At 39.4% G+C, this 14,859-nt stretch overlaps 1 protein-coding gene across 4 annotated transcripts in view; it reads right to left on the bottom strand.

Annotated features, from left to right (window-relative positions):
* Positions 1 to 14,859, bottom strand: part of ANKFN1 (ankyrin repeat and fibronectin type III domain containing 1) — a 119,351-nt gene that overhangs the window by 43,892 nt on the left and 60,600 nt on the right. For 3 of the 4 annotated variants that reach the window (XM_027882423.1, XM_027882424.1, XM_027882425.1), the window contains 3 exons: positions 10,496 to 10,706; positions 5,894 to 6,088; positions 4,122 to 4,235 (listed from right to left, as the gene is read on the bottom strand). In XM_027882423.1, the coding sequence (XP_027738224.1) occupies positions 4,122 to 4,235; positions 5,894 to 6,088; positions 10,496 to 10,706 (520 nt within the window). Of the gene's footprint in view, positions 1 to 4,121; positions 4,236 to 5,830; positions 6,089 to 10,495; positions 10,707 to 14,859 lie in introns of those variants that run through there. The other variant, XM_027882426.1, reaches the window with a different exon arrangement.

The following is a 14,859-nucleotide window of genomic DNA, read 5'->3' as shown; positions in this document are numbered from 1 at the left end:
AAATCTTTTCTCCATCCAAAAGCAATCCTAGAGGGAAGCTGGGCAGTCTTGACAAACATGAAATATTCTGCTAAAATACCAAAATAAACAAAAGGTAACAAGGGCTAAAGTGGCCTAGACAGCTTAGCATCATTATCTGGAAAAAACCTTGGCATCCAAGTCCACAGCTACATCCAAACAGAGAGAAGATTAGCTCTGTTTGCTACATCAAACATGTCTCTCTTCCTCTCTCTTCAAACATAAATAGTTCCAGGCTCTTAAATAAATTAGCTCAGCTTGGGTTATACAAGCTGCTTCATTTTTTGTTCCAAAAGGGAATATAGATGTTTGTTTAAAAATTGTTAATAAAATCTAAACAGAGATTTTTTTCCATTGCATAGTGATCCTTTCCAGTAGGTAATGATCAGCACTATGTCCATTTTTCTCCCTTATCTTATACTTTGGGATCACAGCATTATTATGAGTACTTCTGATGGGAAATGGATGAAAAAAAGAGTATGCAATACGAGGAGGTTTATCTGTACTTATTCACTGTAAAAGCAAAATAATAATCTTTAAAAGGCACCGAGAATAAGTGCAACAGAATTGCTTAAAATTATTTATAAAATTGTTCTCTAACAAAAGGTGCTTCTTTGTGTGGCTCTGTTGTGTGGAACATGTGAACCCTGGAAAGGCTGATGAGTGAAAGACAACAGTTCTCAAAAGCCCTACAAGCACTTGCCACTGGGCTCGAGTGGGACTGTTCCCAGGAGTCGAGTGGTGTCTGTCTGGATTATGCTGCAGTGGGATTTTTTTTTTTTTTTTCCTCATGGAGCCACTTCCAGTGGTGTAGCTCTGGGATAACAACAGCTCCTGCAGTAACCATACGATGGTGTAAACAGAAAGCTCACAGAAAGCTTCAAAGTGGGGCAAAGTTCTTCTGTGTGCTGGGCGTTTTGCTTGTGCTTTCAAAGATGTAAAACCAAAGCAGGCCGTCAGTACCTCCGCGTTGGGATGTGGAGTTTGGCTCCAGGGCACGATTAGCCAAGGGCAGGGGTTTTTCTTCTCAGTGTAACAGTGATGCTTCACATCCTTTCTAAAACTGGCTGGGCTGAGGTGTCCCTGGCTTGGAGTCTTTCTCCAGCACGGAGCAGATTATTACTGTTATTATTGATTTATGTCAGGCCTGTCTGCTTCCAGCCTCAAAACACTTTACTAAGTTACAATATACTTAGGAATCATTTCACATCAGCCACCACCACGCTGGAGCTTTCTCCTGAGGGAAGCTGAAGGGAGCCATTAGGATGGTGCCTGCAACATTAAACAACAATCCAGGAGAGGAAGTAAAGAATATTCTGGCTCCTTAAAGCAATGGCTGAGCAGAATGCAGTCACTGAGCTGCCGTCCAGCTGGGACACCAAAGTCAATACCCATTCACCGTGTGTGGTTAAAATTAAATCTCCTAATGAAGTGAGATGGTTTTAGTGGTTGGAGAGTGAGTGCAAAGTATTATTCTCCTGTATTATTATTTGTAAGTTATACAGCTAACAAGGGAAAAGATCACACACAGGAAAACAGCAGACAGTTAGATAACATTCCAAGCCCAGTTTCTAAATGACATTTGGGCAAATACAGCTTTGGAAAGAATATATTAAAAAAAAAAAAAAAAAAAAAAAAAAAAAAAAAGATGACGCATTAGAAAAAATGGAATTGGCAGTTTCTCACTGTTTTCAGGGAACTAAACTAAACTGAACAGAATTAATGTCAGTTTTTATCCCCTATAGTTCAGATCCAGAGAAAAGAACATTATTAGCTTCTGTTAATGAGCAGGTATTCCCTAAACGCTGCTGCAAATGCTCCTGAATCTTAATTTGCTTAGAAGAAGAAATGGTAAAGTATTGAGAGGAAAAAATCCTTAAAAGCCTTTTTTTTGTTGTTGTTGTTTTTTCTTTTCCCCTGAATTAGAAAAATGCTTCGATGGTTTTCTGGACAGGAGGTTTATATATCTGACTAAAAAGATCCTCACACAATGTTATCAAGCTCTCCTTTCAGGGCTAGTAATTGCTAGCTGGTTCTAATCATTCTTGCAAGTGATCATTTGAGAGGTTCATTTTATGACCCCTCAAACTAAGCACAAAGAATCTCACTCCATAATGTAATAAACAATTCCACAACCAGTGCTTAATTAATTCCCGAAAGTCACCAAAAGGAGCTATTAATGATCCTTCCTTTTTATCTAACCATAAATATGCGAGTCTCTGGGGATAATGGATTTAAAAGGAACATTCTGGCAAGACTAACTGTCAACCTGATAAAGCATAAAATGATCACCAGTGAGGGTAATTCAAAATACAGGACAAGGTTACCTGGTCTGATTAGAAAGTTAGGTCAAGTTGGATTAAATTTCTCTGAATGTGGTGCTGACCAAAAAGAGGTCAGCACTGACATGGTACAAACCAGACTCAACTCAAATGAATAACCAAGAGAAAAACCCTTAGACAAGTGTTTTTAAAAATTGTCTCTGTTTGGAAATCTGCTTTCCTGTGAAAATATCAACCATCATTATAAATGGAGGGGGCAACATTTCAAGGTTGTTTACAATACATGTATTACAAAAAGCAAATTGGTATTTTCAAGAGAACTTCGGTGTTTTAGGAGCCCAAGTACTGTTTTCACAAGTAAATCAGACAGTAGGAAGCCCTTAAATGAAATTTAGTTTCCTGGCAACCCAAGCCACTGCTGAAAATTAGATTTAGGCTTCTAAAAGGCTTTGATGTTTTTGAAAATCACACTTCCTGCAGCATTGCCCAGCTGACTAGGTGTAATACAGTAATTTACCTTCCGCTGAAGAATAGAATCACTTTGATGGCTTCAGTGGTGTCTGGGTGGTTGGGTTTGTTTCACAGAATGTAGAAAATTATTTTGCTGGGCATAGCCAGGGATGACTGGAATCTCTGACCAGAAGCAGGAGGAGGAAAGAAAGAGAATATACCTTTTCCAAGATAAGTCCTTCGGGCGCTTTGTGCTTGTTGCCAGTGGAGCCCCTGCACTGCCATATCCCACCTTTGGAAGAGCTCCATGAGCTTTTGGACCTCGATGGGTCTTTCTGAATCTCTCCTGCTGAAACAATCCCTGTGACACCCCCCATGGAAACACGGAACAGACTCCCCTACCACGCAGCCAGGAGGGTTCTTGCTATGGCTGTGGAAATCTAAGGTAAAAGTACCTCTGAAATGAGTTTTTAGTGATTAATACAAAGAAACAAATACAACAGGAAGCATTAAGAAAGAAACTGGGGGAAATAACTAAGAGGACTTTGAGGGTCCCCATCCCTGACTCCCCTGGGCAGGGCAAAGAAAACCTCAGATCCTCAGCCCCTTGACTTGGGCTCCCACTTGGAAGATGGAGGCTGTGGCTTGCTGTGCTTAGCACTGAAGAACTCACTGTTCCAAACATTTGAGAGAACCTGGAAGTTCCTTTAAACAGGAAATTTTAAAATTTCTCATTTTTTGTTCAAATCTTCAATGAGACTTTTTTTTTTTTCCCCTTAATGTTGGAATTTCCTGTGGAACAGAAATTCTGTTTTAAAACCATTTCTATTCAACAGGGCTATTCAGATGGAAGCATTTTCTTATTCATTCCACTTTGCAACTAACTGGTGCCACCCCAAATGTATTGCTCTTCCAAGAATGATGTGGCAGCCCTGGAATAGCTAATTAGCTGGGCTGTATGAAGCCTCTGCCAAAAGTTTCAGCTTCCAGAGGCATTCCTTTAAGGAATGGTGGTGTGGGTTTGGCTTTTGCAAGGATACACATGGTTTCAGGAGCCCACAGGCACCAAAAGTTAGTTTGTGTTTTGTAACTGCTCATCTCAACCCAGTCATTGAGCTGATGTCCCAACCACAGTGAGTCAAACAAACTCCTTCAAAGCACTCCTGAAGAAAGCTTTTGGTTAATTTTTTTTTTTTTAATAAAAAATCTTGTATTTGGGGAATCTTGTAAGAAAATTCCGCTTCCATGGCTATTTACTGGGAAAATAAATTCAAATGTTACTTACCCTGTGTGTAGATAAATACCTTTGCCACTTAACCCTCCAATTTTTGTACATTGTTAAGGCAAATGAAAGATGTCTAAATCCAGTACCTTTATACTTGGTCACCACAGCTGAGTTGACACTCAGAGGTTCTTGGAAGGTGACAGTGAGTGATGTACTGCTTGTTACCATGAGACAGACATTGGTTGGCGCCTCAGGGGCTCCTGGGAGAGAAGAGAAAACATCAGCTCTTCAGCACAACAAATCCTATTCAAACAATGTTTCTGAGTCTTCAAAGAACCCCCTGAAAATCACCCTGCAATTGTGAGCTTCGAGTTGTAGGTGTTTGTGTTCTCTGCCTTTTGAGCATTTTAATTAGTGCCCCTGCTAACAATATCCTGCAGACACCATTTGTTTCTATCATGGGTTTTTTTGGCTCCTTTCAGTTAAAAATATCTTCCTGCATATATGTAACCCAATAAAACAGATTCATGCTAATTATGTCAATGAAAAGCCCCTATAAATCTCTTGGGGTGGATAGGAGGAGAGAGAAAGGACAAAACCACAAAGAACTAATTAAACCTTTATGATTTCACTAACAAACTCAAATTTATCAAATAGCAAAAAACATTTTTACATTATTATGATTCAAAAATTGCAAATTCCACAAATGTTTCCATGTAATAGTTCCAAAATACTGCTGTCAATTGAGGCCTAACATTTTGGTTTAAAAAAAAAAGAAGAAAAAAAAAAGCTTAATTCACAGAATATCAATCAGACTCAATTCAGAAATCAAACACATAATGTCATGACTTACTGCTGGGATTGATTTAAAAAATCAGTATATTAACTTTCACTACTGCTGCATTTCCTGTATTTAGTATCTAATAGAAGGAGCACTACATCTGTCTTGAAGAAGTAACCTTAGAATACAATAAATTTGGGGAAATTATTTGTAAGTACATTTATATAAAGATGGTTGTAAAAATGTTAATGGCAATGATTGTATTTCATCAAATAGGATACAGCTAAAAGATCTCCATGTGAAACAATTCAGTCCTGTTTACTCCTTCCCATGGGCCCAAATTCCCATTTACTTTGGGTACACATTTTAAAGTGACTCAGTTTGTGACTGAGCTGATGAGATGGATACCAAGTGGTCACCAAAATTAAGAGTAAATTTTCACAATATTTATATGCAAAATGAAATTTCATTGCTTGACCAAACGTTTAGAAGAATTCTGTTCTAAAACAGAAAAAGTTTTTATGAACAATAATCAAATCACGGCAGAGAAAAGGACAACATCCCCATCCCTCTTCCTGCCTGTTCGTGTGTTCTTTTCTAGTCATCTGGCTTTAAACTCTCAACATGGTAAATGAGATCCAGGGGTAAACGTGAAGAGAACTAAGCAGGACAGAATCATTACACCCCAAACCAGGAGTTTGGAGGCTTCATCAATTTATGCAGCCCAATCCTGAGGAGACATGTTCTTGTTGCCCTCAGATATTTGGTCCTTTACCGTTCTAACATCAATTCCCTTCCTGCTCTTGGAAAGGTCTTTTCGTGTTACACCTCAGAGGGTCAGTCAGTGAGAGCAGTTTTGGGAGGGTCAGTCAGTGAGAGCAGCTTTGGGAGGGTCACTGAGAGCACCTTTGGGAGGGTCAGTCAGTGAGAGCACCTTTGGGAGGCTCAATCAGTGAGAGCACCTTTGGGAGGGTCAATCAGTGAGAGCACCTTTGGGAGGGTCAGTCAGTGAGAGCACCTTTGGGAGGGTCAGTCAGTGAGAGCACCTTTGGGAGGGTCAGTCAGTGAGAGCACCTTTGCAGGATGTTCTCAGCTGCAGGGTTTACGTGGAGAATTTTGGCCCTTTCTCTCACTCACGGGCGTGTTCGTAGCCGGCCTTCATGCGCTGGTACAGCCTCGACCTCCACTCCCAGGCCTTCAGCTGCTTCTCCCTCTCGGTGGTGTCGATGCCCAGGCCTTCGTTCCCCACCTGGGCAGACAGCTCCGTCACTCTCTGCTGCGCCTCCTGCACCAGCGTGCTCAGATGCACCGACCTGCTCTCCATGTCAACAACTGCCAAGAAAATAGGGGGGGGGAAAAGATTTGTCACCACCATTTTTTTGGCGGTGGCAAAATTCTGTGAAATACATATCCGTGCAAAGCACGTCTAAGGTCAAATCCTCGAATGCTCTGCCTTCCGGTAGTTATCTTGTCATCAAGTGGATTAGAGCCAATTTATACCACTTAAAGATCTGGCCACTTAAGTGGGATTAGCAACATGAATAAATTTAGCACTTTTTTTTTTTTTTTTTTCCTGCTGGTATTTTCTCATATGCTTAAGAATGTCTTAATTAGACTGAAGTTGTGTACGTGTTTTAAGTTGGTGGGATGTGAAAACCAGACTAAAATAATAACTTTTCTCTCTCTAACCCCTGCTTTGCTATAATATCATAAGCTTTCACAAAAAAACCCCAACCTGGTTATAAACACATACAATATATAAACCTCTACAAGCAAAGAGAGATCTAATTGACAAAATTAAGATTGAGAGTTTTGTGCCTGAGGGCCATGGCTGGTAGAGAATGGATCCCTTTCCAGGTTTTTGATGTGCCAGTTTTGCCCATGTAATACCTAATTAGTCCTCTGAACAGGCTGTGAGCAGCTTGAGACATGGAGATTTTTTTTCTCTGGTGCTCAGGATATTTTTAATTTGATGCTTAGCAGTTCAGATTGCCTGTGTGAACTACTGCGGACTACATAAAGGTGAAAATGAAGATCACATAGGTTACAAACTAAAATAGGATTGATTTTAGCCCAAGTTCACAAGACTGCCCTAAACGAGATTATAAAACCTCCCTGATTATACAGTGAAATGTGGTGAATCAAGTAATATTTTCAGAATTGCTCTTAGCCTAAGATTGTTAGAACAATTTGCAGTTTGGAAAACAGGACTTGTAACATTGTTTAATCTCAAAAGAAATGCAAGTACTGCTTGGATGTTCAGTATGCAGGAAATTGTGTACAGGAGAAGGAATGCTGAAATCCCAGAAAATAACTGGTGTCTGGTGTTTTTGCAGAAGAGCTCTGAGATAGTCCTAATTTAAAAGGCCTCTGTTTACCAAAACCAGTGCCCTACCACATGCAGCTTCTCTTAGCAATGGTGGGGGCTTGCTATGGAAGGACAGCTCTTGTTTCCCCCAGGATTTCACAGGAACAGCAGGAATCTTGCACAGCCTGCACTGAGCACTGATTTGCACAAGCCAGACATTTCTAAAAACATCAAATTGTACCAGATAAAGCACCGAGGCTCTGATGGGTTTTTGACATCAAAACACCACAGGAGCGAATATGTCTGCAGATACAAATGTGCTATTTCCAAACTGTATGGGACAAATCAGATTGAAAAGGACCTCCTCTGGTCCAACCATCTTGTTCAAAATAGGCTCAGCCAAGAGGTCAGACCAATTTACTGAAGGCATTGTCCAGGCTGGTCTTGAAAACTTTCCAGGATGGATAAAGGCTTTACATCAGTTTTAGGCAACCTGTTCCACTGCTTCACTCTCCTTATGGTAAAAAGAGTGTTTGTTTTATCCAATCTGAACTTCTTATTTTAACTTTTCCCCCTGTCTCTCATAACTGACAGTCAAAGTTTAGCAGAGTCTGAGAATAACCCCATGGACTGCTGTGAAAACTGCCCTGGCATCTCTAAAGCCACAGGAGGAGAGCAGAGAATTACCCAACACCTCTGACATCCAAAGGGCTGTTTCTGAAGGATGTTTGTCTCTAAGACTTTGCTCTCAGAAGCTGGCTTGCATCCAGCCTTCTTAAGTTGGATCATTCTTCATATGGACATCAGGGACATATGGCCAGGCTCGCTGGAATCTGCTGCTATCCTCAGAACTGCTTGTTTACTGGGGGGCCAAAGGTGATAGGATTTCCTGGATCCATGCCTACGAGAAGTGTGCAACACATCTGACAGCACAACAGGACTGGGGAAGGAGATTTTATGTGCCAGAACTTCAGGTGATTGAGAATTGGCATTGGCTCAAACGCTCACCAAGGATCTGGCTCTATCTGTTTAATCAAGATTCACATTCACATTTGTCAGGTCTTGGAAATGCATCCAATCAGCCAGTGGGAATTTTAATCGTATTTTTTATTTGGGTTCACAAGAACAAGCCAAACCATGAGTATATGATGAATAAGAATAACTGAAAAGATAACACAGTGGGCTTTGCCTCCTCCCCAACTAAATTAATATTTTAAATGCTGCACTCCCTGACTTTAGTTGCTCTGTGTTTAAAAGATGTTGGGTTCCTGTTAAGAGTTATACAATCTGAGCTCCATGTGGAGATGAAGATCACAGTTTTACTTTCTATTGCTTTATCTGCTGCTGTTCCTCTTCCAGGCAGAAATCCAAGGGGTACAGATGGAAGTTATTTGTCCTCCAGATCCTCTTTTCTACAGCATTAGGCTGGGGGCTATAATGAGATTTCAGCTGGATCACTGCACCTAATATAGTGGCAGAGCAGGAGTTTTCTCCGTAGGAAGCACTTGGAATGGGGAATTCCTCTATCTTGCAGCCTGTCCTATACAGTTCTAATCAGATCAAGAGATGCTTGTGTGCAGTCCCCAAATTGGGTGGGTCAAGATTTTACCCTCCCATTCAGCTCAGGTGCCCATCATGGAGAAAGGGAAATGCTCCTGCTGGGCGCTGGGTCATGTTCTTGCAGCTCTGAGCTGATACAAACAGAACAGATTTGGTTTGAACAGGGTTGGGGAAGTACAGAAAGCAGATACAAAGAGACTGGTATCAGTTCCATGGGAATGAAGCCACATACAAAGGTGCTGTGAACCCTTGTTTTGAGGGCTGAAAAAAACCTTTTGCATTTTGCTCTCAAGTAGCAACTGCAAACCCTCCAGGTAAGAAACCCAAACCAAACAATCGTTTGCTTTTTATTGAGAATGCTTCATCCATTATTTCAATCAGAAAAAACTAAAAATCAAGATAAGTGAAGTGGAAATTTGGTGGGTATATTTTGAAATGGAAATGAGGTGGTTATATATTCATATTCTCTGTGTTCATAGGCATGTTTGCATTAATTACAGGAAATGAATACTAATTTATGATTGCCCCTGCTCGCCATCAGACTGCATTTATTTACAGATGAGGTCAATGAAAAATTAGTTTAGTCTTTTTTACTGCTGTTTAGAACACTCAAGACTGTGTTTTCCTCTAGATTTGTCATGGTTAATGAATGTTGCTTCAGCAGTCAATCATGTACTCTAAATGCTGTCACACTTTTTTTTTAAAGCCTCAGTCATGAACCATGACAGAAAAATAAACAAATAAATATAAAACTAAAAAACTCTTTTCACTGAGCAGCTACACTATGCAAAAATCTCCAGGGAGGGTTAAAGGAGGCCAGAATAAATGATAATATAAGTGCTGTGGATATAGAAAAGCAATAAAGGTGTACCAACACTGAGGGTCTGGCAAAAAAAACTCAACATGCACATGCACACACACTCTGCAGTGAAAAAAACTGGCAATGTTAGTAGCCTCAAGGTGCAATTTCCTGGAGCACTGAGATTGACATGCCAGCACTAAATGTTGTTAATTTAACTAACTTCAAATTAATGGCAGAGTCTGCAGTGGCCGAACCCCTCAAACACAGTCTCATTATAGCCTTGCTGGGAATGTCCTAAATATAGGCATTGACAGTTCCAAACAAATTCTCATACATGGGGGTATTTTTAGACCCAAGTAAGGCGTCACAGTTTGTGTCATGGCATAGGGTTGATTAATTGGGTCGGTAAAAGTCACCCTTCAACCTGCAGATTGTGCATAAAAGGGCCCACGAAGGAATACAAAGGAGTTTATAACTACAATATGTAGTTATGAGCAGTATTGGTATTCCAGTGAAGTGAGAAGGTTTAGTTTGTGTTCAGGTTTTCTTTTAGGCTGTTTGAAGACCAGGAGTGAGGAATCTCTGGGTAATGGAAATTATAGATTTCAACACAACTGGTCTCCCGAAGGCAGCATAGCCAAAATCAAAAGGATAATCAAAACAAACCAAAGTCTAGACAACCCAGCATCCTTTCATTTTTGATAACAAACTCTACATTTCAGGCCATGATCTTTGAATCATTCAGTCCCTGTTTCTGCATTTTTAAAGTTTTTTTTTTTTTTCTCAGTATTGGTATTAACTCAGATGCCCAGCGTTAATCACATTAGAAGCTCGATCTGATTCATCACTTGGTGTATCTGAGATAGAGAACAAAAATATCTCCTGAGCATGGATTCAACAAGCAGATATTGCTGCAAACATCCCCCAGCACTGTGGTACTGTGCTGTTATCATCATCCTTATCATAGAACCAGACAATTTTTGTGCATCATGTAATTACTTTCCCCAAACCACGGCAAACTTGATCTCTTACAGGCAATTATCGAAGTCAGTTTGTGCTCTTTACTTACAGTGTGGGCTTTCCTTTGCCCCAACATGCAGAAGGGTCTTAGCAATAGGGACATTATTTGTCAAAATGGCAATATCCAGAGGAGTTAGTCCCTCACTGTTTGGTGTGTTCAGGTCCAGTTCCTCCAGTGTGTATTGATAAAGAAGAATCTGAACAGCATCCAGATCCTGCTGTTCCACGGCCTCAAACATTGCTTCATTGCACTGGAAATTCTGTGTATCAATGAGAACAGAAATTCAGTAAAACTTTTCAACTGTTAGTGCCTTAAAAATAAATGGAGAAGATTTGTGTTTTGTGAGATTGCTGTATAATATTGATCCCCCAGCCCCAGCTTAGGTTCAGTTAGAAGAAGGGCAATTGTTTGCAGCAGAATTGGGCTTGGTCTGTTGAACTTCATTCAGGTCTATGGGAAGATTCACATGAGATTCAAAGCCATATGAAACAAACCCATGCTTGTGTAGGCATCTATCCTGTAATCAAATTATATCAGTAACATTATATGTTTTCAGTGGGAAATGGGATGCTACGCTATGATTTTGTCAGTGTCTTGGACTACTGAGTTTTCAAACTCAAAGTTTAAAGTAAAAATCTACAAACTCAGGTGATCAAAATCCAAATCAAAGAAGCTGTTCTGGAGGAAAACCTCCCCAGTTCCAGTGTGAGCCAGCAACAGGTATTGACCATTTTCCCACTTCGGTCATTTAGAGGTGTTCATGTTCTTGTGTTTAAGTTGTAACTGGAAGAAGCTTTGAAATACATAAAAGGATGTAGAAAGGAGACTGAAAAAATTGACTGCCCCTCAAGCAGGGAGAACCACTGAACCTTTTCCTTAGCAACATCAAGGAGATAAAAAAATGGTATAACACAAAGGCACCTATTGTTCCTTAACTGAGCTGGGGAGAAGCAGGTGCAGGAGAGTAGCGTGGCCTGCAGGTTTCTGTTCTGAGAACATCCTTCTGGAGCTACAGTAATGACATGGTATCTGCCAAGATTCTTTAAATTCTCTCCCAGTGTCCCATTGCCATAATTACCCAATAGGGTTTCTCCCCTCTTTGGAATGAATTAGCAGGAGCAAGAGGCCCAGGCAGGCAAGGAGGGCTCAGCATGCAGAGGAGCTGAGATCTGGGTAGATGTGCTCTGCTCATGGGCAGAGCTAAAGAAGTGAAAGGATCAGAGAGCAACTGATCCAGATACGAGATGTGAACCTGCTCCCTATTCCCTGAAACCACATGGAGGGACCACAGAGAAAATTCTTATCATACAATGTATTCTTTATCCTGTGAAATAAATATTAAATTGAAATTGTCTTCTAGTGTGATTAGAAATTAACATTTCAACCACATCAAAACTTCGTTTTCTTTTTTAAATTGATGTGGTTTTGTTTGGCAGATCCCTGCCTGAGTTTTGCTGCCAGTGAAATAACACTTTCTGAAAGAGCACTGACCTGCTGGAACATCTTTTGTCTCCTAAAATCGATGGGCTAATGGGTTGCAAGCAGTTCTGGAAACGAGAGTCCACAGCTACACCTTGGAATGTGATAGTTCTGGAGGGTTTTTAACTTTGCTGAAAGTTAAAAGTGTCTTCAGAAGTTCCCAGGCCTGACAGGGATCTCCTGCTCAACTGTTTGGCATGTGAAGTGTTGGTGCCACACTAAGAAACTGCAAAGATCATGTTATCTAAAAGTTTTCATATGGACCCCACCTGTGCTGGATGTCAGGGATCAGCAGAACAGGAGGACGGACACTGGATGATCTTTCCCCAAAATTGCCAGTGTAGAGAAATGAGATTCCCATCCCATATGGCTGTCTAGGGATGAGAGGAACTATGCAGGAATAAAGCAATTCTGGGACAGTTGTGCTGGCTTGGGAATCTCCCTTTTAGAGACTAAAGTACAAGACAGCTCATGCTGGAGAGAGATTTTTTCCGTAGATTTCCACCCAGAATAAAAAGATGCCGCCTAAACATCAGTGCTAATCCTGGGGCTCTGCAGAATCCTTGGGTTTAGACTCTTCTCTGGATTGCAAGATTCAAATTTAATTTTATTGTCAAACACTTAGACCACACTTCAGAGACAAAAACCTCAGAAAAAGGGAGAGTTGGATGGTGAGCATCTCAATTTATCATTCTTTATCCACCCCTCTCTTCAAGAAATAAAATTGTCTCTAAGGTCCTGCACTGTCATTAATGAGAGCACATGTCCAGAAAATGTTAGCAAAGAAGACAGCACATATCTGTCTTATTATAAGGTGAAACTTAGAACATGACAGAACTTTTTACTGCAATGCAGCAATATTTTCTTTTCCTTCCAGTAGCTCCACACATCTGATGTCTTGCTTACATAACACCTTGTAATCTCGCTATCAGAGACCTTCCTCTTATTTTGGTGTTTTGCGCCTACTCCGAAACATGAAGTGATCTGGCTAGAGATTACAAGAATTTTAAGTAATTTTAATTATAATTAAAACATATTTTAGTTAATAATATGATTCTGATTCTTGCTGTATACCATCAGCTCCTACTACTGATATTGGAAGTTCTTCTCTACTGTTGTTTGTGGAAATACAGGATAATTTTGCTTCAGAATCATCTGCATTTTGATCCAATCAGAAAACAAGCTAAATCATATTACTCTTACAGCTAATCTCATCTAGGAAAATCTACTTTTTTAGCAGTAAATTAATCAAGAGCTTATTACATAGGGAATTTGTTGAAGGAAACTAAATTACTACATTAAGTCTGCATTTCTTTTAGTTAAGTTCATTTTTGGAAACGGTCTGAGAGCAGAACAAAAAGGTAAAGCTGTCACTGAGTGACAGGAATGTGGTTACTTCTCTCTTCACATTTTCCTGTCTCTGGCACATGGTTTTCCTTTTTTTTTTTTTTTTTTTTTTTTTTTTTTTTTTTTTTTTTTTTTTTTTTTTTTTTTTTTTTTTTTTTTTTTTTTTTTTTTTTTTTTTTTTTTTTTTTTTTTTTTTTTTTTTTTTTTTTTTTTTTTTTTTTTTTTTTTTTTTTTTTTTTTTTTTTTTTTTTTTTTTTTTTTTTTTTTTTTTTTTTTTTTAAACCAGAATAGTAATTCTCTTTTAATTTGCTTTACATATGTGCACCAAAGTTAAATGAGTTAACATTTGTGGAGTGCTACCCTAAGTGCTCAGTACCATTATTTGGCTTTAATTCCAACTTTGTGTGAGACTCAGGAAATCTTGTGCTACATATCAGGAGTTTCTTGCATTATATAAAAACAAACATTCCCTGCTAAATAATAAAAAAAGAGAGATGGTTAACTTTGGTTTTACTGCTAAAATTAACCCAGATTATGGCTTATAAAGACATTTGGTCCTTTTCAAATATATAGACACCCACTTTAACAACAAATATTGCCTATCTGACTGACTACTGTAGAATTTTTTTAAAAACTTTGATTTTGATTGTGGGTTGTTTTGATTCAGTTATCAGCAGATTTAGACCTGCCCAGATGCATCTTTGGATTTTTGCTTGCCAAGTGAAATACCTGAAGTATTTGTGAAATTTTGGCCCTAAGTAAGTTGCTGAACAGAATCTAAGCACATGTTTAAGTTAATTTGTCATAAACACTCTTGCCAACTAACCTGTTGGCAAGACTGTTTCACCAAAAGAGACAAAATAAAAGCAAATTTCTATTTCTTCATTTCATTAGAAATCTGATTGAAAAAGCTGCACTGATTTAAATGAGAAACAGAGCATGAATATCATAAGCTACTTCGTCCAGCTCAAACAATTATGAGATCAAATTGCAAATATCAGGTTTTCCAAATGAACAATTCAGACACAAGCCATGGGCTGAAATATGTTGGCAAGTCTTGTGACTTCCAAGAGTGTAAAAACATGGGAATTGTGAGATGGCCTTTCTGGCTGGGCATGTACACAGCAGTGCACATCTAACCTTGCTGGATCTTTTTCAGTCAAAAACATCCTGGAGAGGCAGCAAAATATCTGCTACATCTTCAGCCCTGACAGGGAACTGCCCCATTTGGAAGTTTGCATCCACCAAGTCCAGAAAAATATTCTCCACACCTGACCAACTTTTCTCCACCTATTTGCTCTCACACAGAAAACAGAAATGTATTTAAAGATTTTATAGTTTTCTGCAAAAAGCTGATTGTATTCCATGTGAAAGGCTCTCCAGTGTTTTTCAGACTTCTGCAGCCCAAGGATAAGAAATCCAGACAGGGGTAAGGGGCAATATCTTCAGACCCAGGTGCTCAATTTTAGTCCAGCTGGTATTGTCACAAATACCAACAAGAGCCTTCTGATTTCTGCCTTCATTTACCTTTACTAGATAACTTTCCTCTGCTCTGAAAGGACAAAACCACTGAATTCAAAGAGAAA

Source organism: Empidonax traillii, unplaced genomic scaffold (genome assembly GCF_003031625.1).
Source record: "Empidonax traillii isolate 1590-97213 ecotype Southwest subspecies unplaced genomic scaffold, ASM303162v1 scaffold105:size1093405, whole genome shotgun sequence".
Classification (NCBI taxonomy): Eukaryota; Metazoa; Chordata; class Aves; order Passeriformes; family Tyrannidae; genus Empidonax; species Empidonax traillii.
The sequence above is the reverse complement of the archived record's forward strand: the minus strand, read 5'-3'. Positions and strand labels throughout refer to the sequence as shown.